This window comes from Staurois parvus, unplaced genomic scaffold (genome assembly GCF_062004578.1).
Source record: "Staurois parvus isolate SC_StPar_1 unplaced genomic scaffold, SC_StPar_1.0 ptg000283l, whole genome shotgun sequence".
In the NCBI taxonomy this organism is placed as follows: domain Eukaryota; kingdom Metazoa; phylum Chordata; class Amphibia; order Anura; family Ranidae; genus Staurois; species Staurois parvus.
The window spans coordinates 1,608,476-1,625,249 of NW_028318079.1; the positions used below are offsets into that span (position 1 = coordinate 1,608,476).

At 42.2% G+C, this 16,774-nt stretch overlaps 1 protein-coding gene across 2 annotated transcripts in view; it reads right to left on the bottom strand.

Annotated features, from left to right (window-relative positions):
• PTPRG (protein tyrosine phosphatase receptor type G) overlaps positions 1 to 16,774 on the bottom strand; it is a 715,101-nt gene that overhangs the window by 22,318 nt on the left and 676,009 nt on the right. For both annotated transcript variants that reach the window (XM_089682035.1, XM_089682036.1), the window contains 3 exons: positions 14,869 to 14,945; positions 13,644 to 13,772; positions 1,981 to 2,127 (listed from right to left, as the gene is read on the bottom strand). In XM_089682035.1, coding sequence (XP_089538161.1) covers positions 1,981 to 2,127; positions 13,644 to 13,772; positions 14,869 to 14,945 — 353 coding nt within the window. The remainder of the gene's footprint in view (positions 1 to 1,980; positions 2,128 to 13,643; positions 13,773 to 14,868; positions 14,946 to 16,774) is intronic.

The window sequence follows — 16,774 nt, forward strand, 5'->3', positions numbered from 1 at the left end:
TACTTTCCTCACGCTCTGACAGCATGAGGAAAGTGCAGTTGAGAATCAGCAATTGCATTTCCCAGTGATCAGCGTGTCATTGGACACAGCTGATCACGTGGTAAAAGGCCGTTGTGATTTACCACATCACGTGATCAGCTGTGTCCGTAGGAGATTGCCGGGGGCGCGCAGGAGAGCGCGTTCTGGAAGGACGTCATAGGACGCCCTCTCAGAACTGGCCGGCCGCAGTGTAGCCCTCATTCGGCTATCTGCGGTTGGCAAGTAGTTAATAACCACTTCAGATCCGGACACTTTCACCCCCTTCCTGTCCAGGCCAATTTTCAGCTTTCAGTGCTATCACACTTTGAATGACAATTGTGCGGTCATACAACACTGTACACACTGAAATTTTAAGCATTTCTTTGAGACAGATAAAACTTTATTTTGGTGGTATTTATTCACCACTGGGATTTTTATTTTTTTGCTATATAAATGAAAAATTCCAAACATTTTGAAAAAAAAGTGACACAGCGGGCACCGGATCGCGGTGCCACGTGCTCCCAGGGAGTGCGCACAGGCAGTGAACGTGGAGGCTGTTTATAAACGGCCACCCGCTCCTGCACTGCTCCCGTCTGGCCGTTTATGTACATGGGCCGGATGGAAAGTAGTTAAACAAGCTAGAAGCCGCTTGCATACCATGCATAGCTGCACCATATTCTGAATGCTCCATTCTTTGTTTGCTTATGTTTAGAGTCGCATATTTGGACATGATTCAGCCTTTACAGGCAATATATGGCTGGAGTCAAAGACTCAGAATTTCAGTGCTAATGACGTTATATCTGTCCTTGGAGTCTATTAAATTCTAAGATCTTGATATTTGAGGTAAGGCCTTCATAAATGGAGGTAGTTTTATATTGTCATTAGGATGTTTTTGATATATATAGAGAAGATCATATTAGTCTTTTCCATTTGTTATTCAGTGGTCCATTGAAAGTGTTTCTAAGATCGTGGCGTTCCATGATTAAGTCCCTCCCCACGGGCCCGGCAGGGGTTTGTCATTGGACACACATTGTCGCACATGTGAACATAAGGTAATAAACATGTATATATACACATTATTTCTTCTCTCCCTTTTTTTTTTTTTTTTATTCCCTCCATCTTTTTCTGGGACCTTTCTGATTTTGCCTCACACTTCAGAGTGGGTATTTACTAATTGGGGTTAATTATATTAACTGTGTATGTCATAAAATTGTTGTATATGATTTCTCATAATGCCGTGATTGTTACATGATGTCATTAACTATATATATTTTGTTCTAGTTTGTGTAGAACAAGATCCAAGGCCCCGAGGAAGCATTTTTTCCACAAAATGCGTCAGCCAGTTAAGATTAGGATCTTATGAACAGATATTTGGTTACACTTCAAGCAACATTATTTATTTTAGAAGTCTTTTAAATGTTTATTTGAGATATATGTATATAGTAACAATAAAATACTGTTTTTATACATTGATATTCTCTTTTGTATTATACCTTAGGGGGTACATTTATAGTCCCAGTTATAATTGTACTTAAATTTATAGGGTATTTAGACCAGAGGAATATTAAAACACAGTGTTCATCAACAGCTGCTATGGGCAGTCCAAACCAGCGGCTGATGGACACTGCGCTTGAATATATCATTTGTCTAAATAACATATACAGTGTATTATTTATCCAGTCCAGTTTGCATACATTGTTTCCAATCCTATAGTCCTGGTGAAGGGGGTGATCTCTAGCCCTCGAAAATGTATTACGTCTTTTATTTGATCTTGCATTGGAATACATATGTATCTGCACCATTAACTTGTCGCTTAAATCTCAGATTCATACAGCTTTCCACAGAAATAATTACAAAAAAATAAATGAACAAAATAAAGATTTTTTTTTAATCTAACGACCTGTTGGTGTAGGGCCTGTTTTAGGGCCAGTTCCATGTTTCTGCAACTTTTCAAGGTCTTACCTGTGTAGCTTCAAGGATAAAATCATGAATGATGATTTGCTCCTCATTTGAGAGACACAACCTGTCCATGCTGATAAGAGTCACAGTAAAGGCCTCACAGTTCATAGATTCTTCACGACTTGGCCAGTAGACAAACTCGTCCTCAGCCTGAAAAAAAAAATACAAAAAATAAAGTAGGCCTTGTGACCAAGATAAATTGTTTAAAATATTAACTGTGGTTGTGTTCTCATGCAAAGAGCCTAACAAACCCCATGGCATGTTGTTGATTGCAACTTGGCATTTCTTAATGCCTTTTAGGACAACTCAGAACTTCTGCTCATGTGATACCAACAATCTCTCTTCTCCCCAGCCCTGATTGTCTGGATACTGATCCAAAGGTTTAAATACCGAGTCACTGACTCAGAATAAGTATGCCAACCAGGAGCATGGAAGTTCCTTTCCCTTTACAAGCTACAGACTTGTTTTGAGTAAGAAAACTGGAACGTTGTGAAGTCAATGTCAACTAGAATAGTTGGAAAGAGGTCAGCAGTCATAGCTTTCATATTTCTTTAAAGTCAGCTATTCTTTAAGAACTACAGAGCTGTTATTTGATACAGTGCAACAACTGCCAGACTTCAAGAAACCTAACCAGCCTCTTAAGCTGAAGACTAAAGTATGAAAAGCTTTAAAAGGAGCAAAATATACACTTTTTTGTAAGTCCACGCTGTTATACTAGTTTAAGGCCACTCAGGACAAAGTAACATTTTCACTTAACTGTCGTTTTCTCCAGAAACACATTCAGACCTTCTCTCCTCCCCTACATATCTTTTTGGCCACTGGGATGGTGGAAAGGAAGTTCTGCATAAGCTCCAATTGCTTATCCAGGACTAAGGACTCTCTCCCCAATCATACAACAGCAAGCACCAGCCTTCCCATGTAGGAGAATGGGGAAGGAGAGACTTTCTCCCTATACTCAGAAGTACTGTGCATTTCTATTGGAAGCCAAGCAGTACAGTGGAAAAGAATGAAAGAAATGTGCAGCTTGGAAGGGTGGCAGTTAAGTAAAACTGGACATGAGCAACGCACGGGTTCATTTTAAAACTGTATAGTCATTCTTGCGCATGCCCACTCTTATTATTTATTTATTTATTTCAGGTACTTATATAGCGCCGTCAATTTACGCCACGCTTTACATATATATTATGCATTCACATCAGTCCCTAACCCTCAAGGGGTGTACAGTCTAAGGTCCCTAACTCACATTCATCCATACACATACTAGGGCCAATTTAGACAGGAGCCAATTCACCTATCAGCATGTCTTTGGAGTGTGGGAGGAAACCGGAGTATCCGGAGGAAACCCACGCAGGCACAGGGAGAACATGCAAACTCCAGGCAGGTGGTGCCATGGTTGGGATTCGAACCAGCAGCCCGAGTACTGCCAGACAGAAGTGCTAACCACTTAGCCACTGTGCTGCCCATAAGGACAGCTCAGAACTTCTGGTCATTTGATACCAACAATCTCACTTCTCCCCAGCCCTGATTGTCTGGATACTGATCCAAAGGTTTAAATACCGAGTCACTGACCCAGAATAAGTATGCCAACCAGGAGCATGGAAGTTCCTGCTCCTGGTTCTCTTGACTGGTTCTCTTAAAATCCAGCTTTTCAAAGTCATCCTTGCCATGGCCTCAAGAAAAGGATTGTATTCTAAAGTTTCATAAACCTCAAACAGTACAAATTCACTTATATTTTTCTCCCTGAAAGCCACGTGAAAACATGAAAGCAAAGCGAAGTTCATCTGGTCTTTCTGTCATCAAATCCTGCTTGGGCCCATTTATGTCCTAAAGCATCTACCACTATACATTTTGTATGTACATTTACACCTGAAATAGAATGAATGGCACTGGCAACGAATGTCTCCTCATATTCAGGTGCTTTACAGCTAAAATATTCAGTTCGCCATCATTGGTAGCTTTGCCCTTTTTCCTGGAAAAGAAAACTTATTTCCTTGCTACGCCAACTTCTCCCTCCTTCAAATTAGCTTCTGATTATCACAAACACAATGAATTATTCATGAGGTGTGGAAAACAAGATCACACTCCTTGACCGATGACATTAAAAAGTACATCTGACAGATGTTCTATTTCCAGGCAATTTCGTGTTCATTAAATACATTTAAGAAATACAAGACAATGTTAACTAACACCCTGGGAATCCAAGCTGGATAATGTTATCATTTCAACAATACAATCCATCCAGAGCATAAAGAACACATGCACTTGTTAGTGATTTCCAACATATGACTGTTCTTATAATATCATTACTGAGGCTTGCATGGAAATGCAGATTATCCTAGATTTTCATGCAAAATAGGAAGTTGATATATTTAGTTGACAGAAAAAGAGAAACCATGCCCCTCTGGTAGGAAGCTATTTGCATTTCTGTATGCCTTCCTTATACTGTAGCTAGCTATACGGTGGCTGCCTGCTTTAGCAGTTTTTGATCTTTAACGATTACATGAATGCAGTGCAGCATAGAAAATATAGTTTATGACTCTTGACACAGAAGACATGAAATCAAATATGCATGTGAAGGGGTTACCCTCCTGGTTTTTTGTTTTCTTCTGCAAGTACAGTTTAGCCAAAGATGAACAGCAGCAAATGCCAATATATACTTACTTTCTAGTGAACAGGTTACTAAGAATGGACTTAACAGATACACTTAACCAGAATATTTTAAAACATTCACTTTTTTTTTTTTTTTTACTATATCTAGGTGCACCAGGCAACTTTGCAAATATAGCATCTGACATCTGTTATTTATTTTCCTGTTCTAAAAGAACTGTGCCCATAGGCAGAGGCCAGTGTAAACAATGCAACATTTAGCCCACGGGTGTCAAACTGGTGGTCCTCCAGCTGCTGCCAAACTACAAGTCCCATGAGGCATTGCAAGATTGACAGTTACAAGCATGACTCCCAAAGGCAGGGGCATGATGGGACTTGTAGTTTCACAACAGTTGGGGTTTGACACCCCTGAGTTAGCCAGTATGTGGCTGTACTGTGCCGTCAGACAAAAACGTAGAACAGAAAGGAGCCCACTCCATGTAATTCACTGTCTTCAAAGCCAGGACCCAAAAATTGTTTAAAAATGTTTTTAATACGGCACTGTATTCATGTAATCACAAGAGACTGTTAGAATCAGGCAGCCATTGCTTAAAGTGATGCTGAAGGCTTTTTTTCAAAGCAAAAATAACAAACATGTCTATACTTACCTACTGTGTGTAGTGGTTTTGCACAAAGCAGCCCAGATCCTCCTCTTCTGGGGTCCCTCTCCGGCACTCCTGGCCTCTCTCTTATCAGGTGCCCCCACAGCAAGCAGATTGCTATGGGGTCACCTGCTGCTCTGTGTGTCCATTCACACACAGAGCCTTGACTCAGCCCTGCCCCTTCTCTCTTCTCATTGTCTCGCTGGCTGTGATTGACAATGGCTCCTGCTTCTGTTTCAGCCGATGAGAAGAGGGATAGCCAAGACTCCAGTGCACATCGCTGGATTGAGAGGGGTTTTAGGTATTAGTGGGGGACGCTGCACAGAGGTGCTCTTTTACCTTCATGCATAGAATGCATGAAGGTAAAAGACCTTGAGCCTTTACAACCTCTTTAAGTTTGGTTATAGAACGTCTCCAGGACAGAAAACTAAGAAGGCATAAGGAATCCCTCTAAATGAGTGGTCCACTTTACAGTGCATTAAACTCAGCATATACCAGATGTGTAAATAGGCCCTAATATGTAAACAAGCCTAAAAACGTAAATCCCAACTATAAACAAATCTAAGTTTATCCAAATTATATAAGAGTCGCGGACAAACCTTTTAAGAAATCAGGGTCACAATGGTCTCGAATAATAAACTGCAAAGCACCCCCAAGAGCTCTTATCCCGGGTGCAGAGGATGACACTACACCATTGTCACACGCTGAGAGTATTTAATCAGCACTGGCACTCTTTTAGCTCTACTGTGGGATTATCAGACTGGAGTAGAGCAGAAACTGCTGTGTTCAGTTAATGTAGAGCAACCGTCCAAGTGATTTCACATTAATGTCGGTAATGTTGTCTCCCCATATTCCTATTAAAAGGTCATCTGCTTGTTCTTTAAGCAAGACTCCATTGAACACCTATTACATGCACTTAATTGCAGTTCATGACTAGGAGATGCTAGTAATGTGCACTGTGGGGCACTAAGAAGATTTTATGCAGAGTTTAATTTCGGTTAAATAGACCTGCACACGGAAAGTGTCTCTGTGATGGGCTGCATTTTATGTCTCTCAAGCTTACACCTGATATTCACTCAAGCGTTTGTTTAAGAAATTTAGAAGAAACTGAATGGAGAGGCCAGGGACCAGCAGATGATGATGGGAAGATCTGTGCAACCATTCTAAAAATGATTTAAAAAGAAGAAAAGAAAGGGTTGTAGAGTGTTGAAGTCTGGAGGCACACAGTGAAAGTCAGTCCAATAGACCAGTGTTTCTTAACCTTTTTTCAGTCAAGGCACCCTTTATAATTAACAGTCCTGAGGCACTCTTTCAAATGATGGACAGTCCCGAGGCACCCTTTCAAATGATGGACAGTCCCGAGGCACCCTTTCAAATGATGGACAGTCCCGAGGCACCCTTTCAAATGATGGACAGTCCCGAGGCACCCTTTCAAATGATGGACAGTCTCGAGGCACCCTTTCAAATGATGGACAGTCCCGAGGCACCCTTTCAAATGATGGACAGTCCCGAGGCACCCTTTCAAATGATGGACAGTCCCGAGGCACCCTTTCAAATGGACAGTCCCGAGGCACCCTTTCAAATGATGGACAGTCCCGAGGCACCCTTTCAAATGATGGACAGTCCCGAGGCACCCTTTCAAATGATGGACAGTCCCGAGGCACCCTTTCAAATGATGGACAGTCCGGAGGCACCCTTTCAAATGATGGACAGTCCCGAGGCACCCTTTCAAATGATGGACAGTCCCGAGGCACCCTTTCAAATTATGGACAGTCTCAAGGCACCCTTTATAATTATGGACAGTCTTGAGGCACCCCACTCTAAAATGGGGTGCTTCTAGACTGTCCATAATTTTAAAAGGGCACCCCATTCTAAAATGGGAAAAACTATTCTAATAGTTTTATATAACACAGCAACATCCACACATGTAGCACACCCAACGTTAGAGGTGATTTATTCTTCCAAAGCAAATACACTTTCATTCACTGGTACTGACTAGTATTCCTATGTTTCTCTTCTCCCTCAGTTTTTCTCCAGCACTCAGCTAATGTGACCCCAACACTGATGGAGTCAAGGGAGGGTCAAACTAGGATGATGTGCAGGCATCTGACATCCTCATCAACTGATGATGTCATTGGTTGGCTAGAAGGTCGTAATCACGCACAATGAAAACCTGTGGTTTTTGTGTAACTAAAAGGCAGATTTGTTCCACCCGCTGGCTTGTATAAAAGTTTTTGGCAATTTTTAGATATTTTGTAAAGGCACCCCTGAAGAAACCTCAAGGCACCCTGATTGAGAAGGGCTGCAAAAGACTGTAGTATTGACTCTAGTTTTATGCAGCACAGCTAAATACTGCACTGAAAATCAACAGATGATTGCAAAATACACTACAGACATTTATAGACACCAGACCATCACACCTAACTCCATGGCTACAGGTATATGAAATGATTCAGTTCAGTTTTTTCCTGTGCAGAGTAGTAAGCACACAAAGATATTTAGGCAATTGTACAAATTCAACTTTATGGCAACAATTTAGGGAAAGCCATTTGTTGTCTCAGCACCACTACGTCCCTGTGTACAAAGCAAATTCTGTAAAAACATGGTTCAATGAGTCTGGTGTGGAGGAACTTGAGTGACATGCACAGACCATGACTTCAATCCTAATAAACACCTTTAGGGTGAATAACAATGTTAATTCCCAAACAGGTTTTCCAGGACCTCACAAATGCTCTTTTGTCCGGCTCTTTTGGCACAAATTCCCACAGATACACTCTTTGTGAAAAAACCTTCCCAGAAGAGCGATGTTGCAAATGATGGGCCAACCCTATGTTAATGCTCATGGTGTTAGAATGGGATTACATGGGCGGGATGATCAGGTATCCAACAGCACTGGGCCATACAGTGTATGTTTAGGTGGATTGTAGTTTCTTGACACTACAATCCAACTTAAACAGCATTTGGTTACATATGAAGGTTTTTAACATAAACCATGATGCAAGTTGTTTTTTTCTTTTCAAGTGGACCAGTAGTCTCTTGCCACTTGGCACACCTAGTACTGTAAACAGAAATAGAGACAGTGGCAGAATGATTATCTTTACCATACAGTTATCAAACTTTCTCCTTGACTGGTGCCTGTCAGATGACTTTTAGCATTTGGTCACTTGACCCCATATCAGACAATGTGGGTGCCTTTTTTGACTGAGATAACGAATCAGTAGTTCTTTTAGAATGCTAAACAGATGGCATTGCGAAATGCCAGCATCTGGTCGTGTGACAGATACTGAATAAAGAGAATTTGTGCAACTGTCTGTCACTTTTCTATACAGTACTTAAAGCAGAGCTCCACCCAAAAAGAGAAGTTCCGCTTTAATGCTTTGTCCCCGCTCACCATTAAGCATTGGCACCTTTGGGGAGCGGGTACGCGAATTTGACAGGTACCTGCTCCCACTTACGCTGCGATCGTCTAATACGGAAGTTATCTTCCCCCCACTCCCTCCCCGTAGTCTTCTGGGACACGTGACAGGTCCCAGAAGATTACGGGACCATTCACAAAGAGCAGCGCTATTCGCACATGCGCAGTGGGCACCCGGCTGTGAAGCCGCAAGCTGTCACAGCCAGGTGCCCACACTGAAGATGCCGGCGCCAGGGAGAGAAGACAGACGGTGAAACCGGCAGTGGTGAGGACACCGCTGGACTGAGGGACAGGTAAGTGACTGTAGTTTAAAAGTCAGCAGCTACAGTTTTTGTAGCAGCTGACTTTTTTTTTTTTTTTCAGGTGGAACTCTGCTTTAACCTGAGGTGACCAGTCAAAAGTGGACACAGACAAAAGCCTGCACATACCTGTAGTTATCTTACTCCACACCCACAGGGGCACTCAATATACCAATAATGACTTCCAACTCAAAGTCAGTGTCACCCCTGTAATGTAAGCTTTTCTATTGGTTGGTGGACCTCACAGCAGTGCCTTCATGGATTTGGGGTAACTGCTACAATGTTGGGAGGAAACAATCACGAGGACAGGATAGAAATCTATTCTGATCACTGATCCTGCCCATGATAAGCCAACACCAGCCTCTTGACTATGGTTCCCCATTGACATAAAATTAGAAGAAAGGCACAGCTGACCTTGACAGTTTGAGGGATCTGTCAAATGGATTGCGCACGAACCACCACCCTCTAACGTCTCTGGCTAGTTTTGATGCTGTTTGTAATCATAAAGCAACTAAAATGCTTGCAAATCACAATCAATTTGAAGCTTGTTAAACGAAATGAAAAAGGGGGAAAAAGCCGACACCAAATGTGCCTACTGCATATCTTCTAATTACTTTATTTTTGATAAATGCCTGAATATACAAGCTGCGCATTGTGGATAAGGCCAATGTAATTTTGCTGCAGCGAGGTTGCCCAGCCCTAGGCCTGCGAAGAGTTCAGTTTCCCATACCCATCTCACTAATAATAATAATGATGCTGGTAAAAATCACATTACAAAGACTGAGGACACTTGATGTGTGAAAGGCATCAAATAATGGGTTATTTGTATATTCTCCTTGCTTCTGACAGCCAAATTTCCAGCTTGTCGCAGTGATGACAGCCTCTGCCACATAAATTACTGGCAGCCTATTTACTGCACAGCTCACTTAATGATGCTGTAATTTACTGTAGTAAATTGTGTCTACCTGTCGTAGTGGAGGATTTGCAGCTCAAGCGGACAAAGGAACCTCATCTGGTACAATTAAAGATAAATAAGGGCCTGCAGGCCTCTCTTATGAGCTACCTGTCAGCAAGCCTCTGCCAATCAGGAACAGCACATATGGACACAGAAGTTAATAATTATAAGAGTATTCAGCACTTTTCTGCTTAACAACCTCAAATAAATGAGATTACTGAGCAATAACCAATGGGAGAGGAATAGAGGCCCAAAAGAATGCTGAATTTAATTGTTTGTGACATTATACACACATTGTAATTATCTGAGCTAGGTCAAAGTCCTTCTTGAGCTCTAGTAATTGTCACCACACCAAACAGTTTTAAAGGCCATAGAGCTAGTTAAAGAAGACCATTTTTTTTTTACAATTATTTAAAGCCAACTGATTAATACACTATATATATATATATATATATATATATGGCACAATCTATGCAGGCTAGGGAAGGATGATGAAGGAAGAACAACTAGAAGATCAAAGCGACCCCTCGAAGAAGATGTTTTAACCACTTCATGTCCGGACACTTTTACCCCCTTCCTGTCCAGGGCAATTTTCAGCTTTCAGCGCTATCACACTTTAAATGACAATTGCGCGGTCATGCAATACTGTACCCATATGAATTTTTTACCATTTTTTTGAGACAGATAAAGCTTTATTTTGGTGGTATTTATTCACCGCTGGGATTTTTATTTTTTTTACTATGTAAATGAAAATGTCCAAAAATTTTGAAAAAAAGTGTTTTTTTAAATAAAATTTTGCAAATAAATAATATTTCATCATAAATCTTGGCCAAAATTTATTCCGTTAATTTTTTTAGTAAAAAAAGAAAAATCCAAATTAGTTTATAACCAAAAATTATAATTTTTAAACATTTTTTTTACATTTTTATTTTATTTTTTTTATATTATTATTTATTTATTTTTTACATACTGTCACCCTAGCAGTACAGTGTCACCATGGTGACACTGTACTACTTGTGGGGGGTGATGAAGATTTTTTTTTTTTTACACTGATTGCTTTTACACCCATATAGGATGTAAAAGCAATCATTTCTCATTCCTGCAGTCATTGAGAAGTACTGAGTGAGCTGTGATTAGTCACAGCTTGTCACATGGTACAAGGCTGTTGTGAGCCTTGTACCATGTGACCTCTATGATCATTCACAGATTTCACACGTAGTAAGCAATGATGTCACAAGTGACATCTTGCTTACTACTTTGCATGTGATCACTGATTGGCCAATCAGTGATCACATGATCGGGACCTCGTACAGCGGTCCTGTCGACGATCGGTGTTTCACTGTGTGCGGAGGACACAGCGGGCACCAGATCGCGGTGCTGCGTGCTCCCAGGGAGCGCGCACAGCTAGAAAAGGCGGGTGCCGTTTAGGAACGGCAACCCGCCCCTGGAGTGCCACCGCCCTGCCGTTTATCAACAGCAGGCGGACGGCAAGAGGTTAAAGGAGAACCAACGGCGGTGTAAATAAAATTAACAGCTTTATTGAGATTACAAACAGGTAATATGGCCAATAGGCCAAAAATCCTCCATTCACATTAAAAAAAGGTAAGATAATGTTATCTCCTTATAATATGACCCGGGCAACACACATTTACATACAAAACGCTTACCAACTACCATCCGTCTAATATGAGCATATTGAATGAGTCAGTGATATCCAGAGCCTCATATAACGGGACTACCCACATTCAGTCAAAAGGCAATGACAGGGCTCTGGGAATCAGACCCACCAAATAACCTGCATGAATGCACTTGGGTAAAAGGGGCTTAAATAAAGACCCGATGTGGGTAATCTACACAATACAAGTCCTGGTCAATGACCACTGCAAAAATGTATCCCCGTGGCTCAAAGCATAGGTACACCAGTGTAGGCAGTTAGAAAAGCTCACAGCTTAAGTATAATGGAGTTTTAAAGCTGATTAGCTAGTATAGCCATGCAGAACCCACCCAAAAGTAGCCAAGCAACAGGGTACAAGAGGTGGTGTTAACATCCAAAGGTGGATTTACTGGAGTTGATGTGTATCACTGAAGTTCCATAAAAATGAGGCTGAAGGCCGTGAGTAAGACAATATTAAACTTGTTGCACAGAAAACGGCAGCCGCCACATGAAGTATGCCCGCAGGCTCTCACCACTCCAAATGATATAGTGGATCTACTTGATGGTATTACGATCACCACATAGACAGCAAGGTTGTAAGATAACTTGGATCTCATCTGGACAAACGGACCATAGCAGCTTCCAATACCCTGCAGGGCTAGGCAGGTGATCCTCAGGTAGGAAGTGCTCAAAGCGGCAGTCATCGGTAGTGTAGCGGAGGTACTTTTGAAGTTACTGCGATGCAGCGTTAGGCGGGTACCAACGTTTCCACCCATGTGGGCGTGGCCCAGGACTAGCTGACGCTGGCTACGTCATTGCGTTTCACCCATGTGATCGTGAGCTTTGATGGAGGATTTTGGCCTATTGGCCATTTAACCTCTTTGTGATCTCAATAAAGCTGTTAATTTTATTTACACCGCTGTTGGTTCTCCTTTAAAACCTCTTTATTGAGGAGGTCTCTTTGATCTCCTAGTTGTTCTTTAGATTTGTGTTCGTTTTGAGGACCCCACCATTAATACTAAGGTGAGTCGGTGACTTTAATAGCAACCTGTGATCTAGCTCCCCATTAAGGGAGAGGTAATTCTGTTGAAACCATCTGATTAGGGTTGGATGATGACCCTGGAAGCTGAATCAGAAAGAAAGAGAGACTTCACCCTGCTTACTGTTACACAAGTATGTGAATTGCAAGACTGGCAAACCAGAATTACAAATCCTGTGGCAGGCAAAACAGTTTAGATGTATATTTTAACTGTATATGTGCATTTAACCCACATTATGGACTTCTACTGATTTCAATTTTCATAATAAGTGGTATACGACCTCTTTAACAATCCTGCAGTGACCTTTGTAGCTGCTGGCACTTTGAGGAAATAAATCCTCAAAGTTCACAGCAGAAGCACTGAAGTCCTCTAAGTAAGTTCTCTAAGCAGCTCAGATACCCTTTGCTCTCCCTTCCAAAGATTCTGCTCTATGGTAACTGTTATGATTAGACAACTTGAAGGATGCTGAGTCACTACGAGAAGGGGGAAAGCAGGGAGAACTGCCCTGCTGACAGCAAAGGACAGCAACTACATCAGTGCTTCAGCTGTGAACTTTAAGACTGAATTGCTCCACAGTGCCTGTACCCGCAGAGGTCAGTACAAGTCTTTTTAAGCTTATTTAAGGATTGTTAAGACTATGTTAATACTTGAATGCCCACAGCCTCTTTAAACTCTATTTTATTCTGCAACGAGGCAAAGCAAAACCTTTTCTGGCCTGTCTATATTTAGTATTAAAGTTGGATTCTGTAGTCTAGTTCTATTGCCTGGAAAAAGCAGACAGGCTCAGAGCAGTTCTAATCTTTTAGCTGCTTTGTGCCTTTGTCCACATAGTTGGAGGATCAGGGGCGGACTGACAACTCATGGGGCCCCCGGGCAATAGGGAATCATAGGGCCCCTGTGTCCTTGCCCAAACTCAAAAAAGCCTATGAAAAAGGTACCAGGGGCATCTCATGGGGCCCCCTACTGACCCCGGCCCTCAGGCAGTGCCCGAGTTTCCAAATGGTCAGGCCGCCCCTGTGGAGGATATAACATTATTGAAAATATATAGTTCTTACCAAGCTTTGACTGTCTGGTAACATGACAATAATTTGTGCATTGTGATCCCAGATCATCCGCCAGAAGTCTTTAGTCGTGTGTGGCATGGGGTGCTGGGTGATGATAAACTCATTACTTCTTAAGTAACCCTGAAATACAAAACAAGATGTTAATCAATTCTGCATTTTTTTTTTCAGTTTTGGATAGAGTGGTGAAGGGTGAAAGCTCCTATGGCTTGGTGTCTTAGTCAAAGGTGAATTGGTAATCCAGCAATATGAGCAGGCTTTGGGCTGTTAAACTGTATGCTCAAGAGATACATCTTCGTAAACTCTAGATCCTCTCCCAACACAACATTCTCAAGCCTGAATACATGTAGACCCTGCAGAACCTGATGTATTGTGAACACTACTAATAAACCAAATCTGGACTTGACCTTTTTTTTGGGGGGGGGGGGGGCATTTTCTTGCCTGAACATCAGAAACTATTTTATTGCTGGGAAATCCACTCTATTTGTGTTGGTGACCACTGTAAGGAAAAATCTACATTTTTAATTGGTCACCAGATCATCTGCCAGGATTTACAGTCCTTATTAGAGCTATGATACCCTGAGTAAGAGGTGAGCAGTTACCTTTTTCATTGAGAAAATCAGAGAATTGGAAAGAGCAAGAGACAAAAAACAAATATAACCGAAACTAACATTTTGTACAGATATACAGCTGGACATCAACATGCTCACATGTTGCAAAGAAAAACTGCATGTTGCGAGCCACAGTTACCAAAGGAATTTAAAGTGAATTGAATGTGCATTAACAACAGGCACCCTCCACACCCCCCGGTCCCCACTGTAGCTGTCGGCACCCCCCGCAGCAAGTCCAGTGGTTCGGGCATTTGAAATCCCCGCACTTCAACCTCTTTTCCATGCAGCACTTCCGGGAAGGACCAGATCGATTCACTGTGACAGTGCTGGTCAATCAAAATAGATCTGGCCTGGCAAACCCGGTGGCAATTACAGCAGGACCTGGGGGTGGGGAGGATGTCCAGTGTTAGTTCATCTTTACATTTTTTTCTGTAAAGGTGAACTAACACTTTAAGCAAAGTATCACAGCGGGTCTGTGATTGGCTGGTGTAGATATCATACTGCAGATAAATGCTATTCTTATGTTTTGAAACCCAAAGAGTTTTATAAATATCATGTTAAAGTCATAATCTACTTTAGAGAAATCGGAATAACTACACGTCTCTCACCATGATATAAGAAGCATTAATGTAATCCGTTCCCTTCATTCCAGGCAGTGGCGCTAGCCCCACTCTTGCACGCTCAGCTGAGGAAAAGGAAAAAAAAATTACAAATATTTAAGAGAAGTCCAGTCACGGACATTACTGTCAGATCACAACGGTTACTTACAGGACGAATGCACATAAGTAGGTTAATTATTCCCATTCTGTCCACTCCTCTGCTGACAGAGAAGGCAGAAGGGCAGCCATAAAGGGTCACTAAACAAATTTTCATGGAATAGTTTATGCAAAATAGGTTCTGATGACATTCATGGATGAATATGTAAAAGTGTCAGGAGATCCAGCAGAAGAATTTAGAACGCCACACAGCTTAATGTTGTAGGCAGAGGACACTTCAATTCAAACTAAGCTCTGTTAATGCAAAAAAAAAAAAAAAAAAGCAACTGGTTGTCTGCAATGCTCCCCTTCCTTTTAAGGTGGCTGAAAACCTATGTCATGAAATATGAACAAAGTGTGTACTTGTCTCAATCCAGACTACTGTCATTTCTGTCTGCTGCCTTGTTCCTCTGATATCAGCATGAATCACTTCTAACAAGTTTTCCTGACTGTAACGGAACTGACCCAGACTGCGCTTGAGTACTTCCGTAAGAATACAGCTTCCCTGTCCGAACACCGACAACAGACACCACAGCCGACCATACAAGACTAGATGACACCAGTCTTGAAGTAAACTAGGAGGAAGACTAGTTTATTTGAACACAGATACAAGATATATACACTTAGGGGACATTCCCCCCTCCCTGCATAATGACACAAGGTGGGGCAATCTACATTTAGTAACAAGAGACCCACAGATATTCAAACTTCACACCAGCAGACAGTCCCATCAGGAGGGAGGGCTGCTGGAGACACCGCCCCCCCCACTAAGCTAATACACATAACATTAAACAATCCACAACCCCCCACCCCACCTATCTCTTAAACATGTCTACACAGTCTGAGACAATGCCCACACAATATTAGGACAGATCACCCTGTACCCCTAACCGGCACAGGGTGATTTATACATAAGAGGGATATGGGGAGCTGAGATAGGGGTCTCCCCACCTCTCCAAAGTGAGCTGGGTTCCATAGGCCCCCCACCCAAAGTGACTCCCGTCACACTGACAATAAGAAAAAGGCGACGGGAGGGCACAGCCTTGTAATTGACAGCCGCAGCTCCGTTCCTGTGTGCTGTGTGAAGGGGGGGGGGTTGTCCCTTTCTTCCAATCAGCTCTCAGAGCTCTCTCCACTGAGTATCTTCAGCTCTCTCCGCCCTCTGCTTTTCAGAACTGGGAGATCCGGTGTAAATTCTGCACTTGGAATGGATGTAGATACATAGGTACAACTTATGAAGGAGGATTTGTTTCATCTCTCTGTATCACCTGAGGCCAGTCACTTCACTGGGTATATGTTTACACAACCACTTTAAGCACATTATCCCCTTTGCTTTACTTCCTTGGTGCTCTGTGTAATAGGAGGGAGGAAAAGAAGTCCAGTGCAAGATCTGATTTGATCCAGTTAGAGATTACACAAGGCTGAGGACTGTCTTCCCACCTCAATGTGACAGTTCTGGGCCAAGCATCAAAACTGTCACACCAGAGGAAGGGGTGTAAGTCACATGGTTCTCCATACTTGAAAGTACCAGGTAGTTTCTTCATTGCTGGTGAATGAACAGAGCAGTGGGGGGAGTAAAGAAAACAAAGGTATATGCAGCTGGTAAAGGGGCATTAAAATAAACACACTGCTTTGCCCTGCATTTGGGATTGCCCAGTCCCTTATCAAATTTATGTGGGATCCCAACACTCAACACACTTTCTGTCCAGGCAGGGTAGAAAACAGCTGACATTGTGCTGTCCCAATTTTCCTGACATGG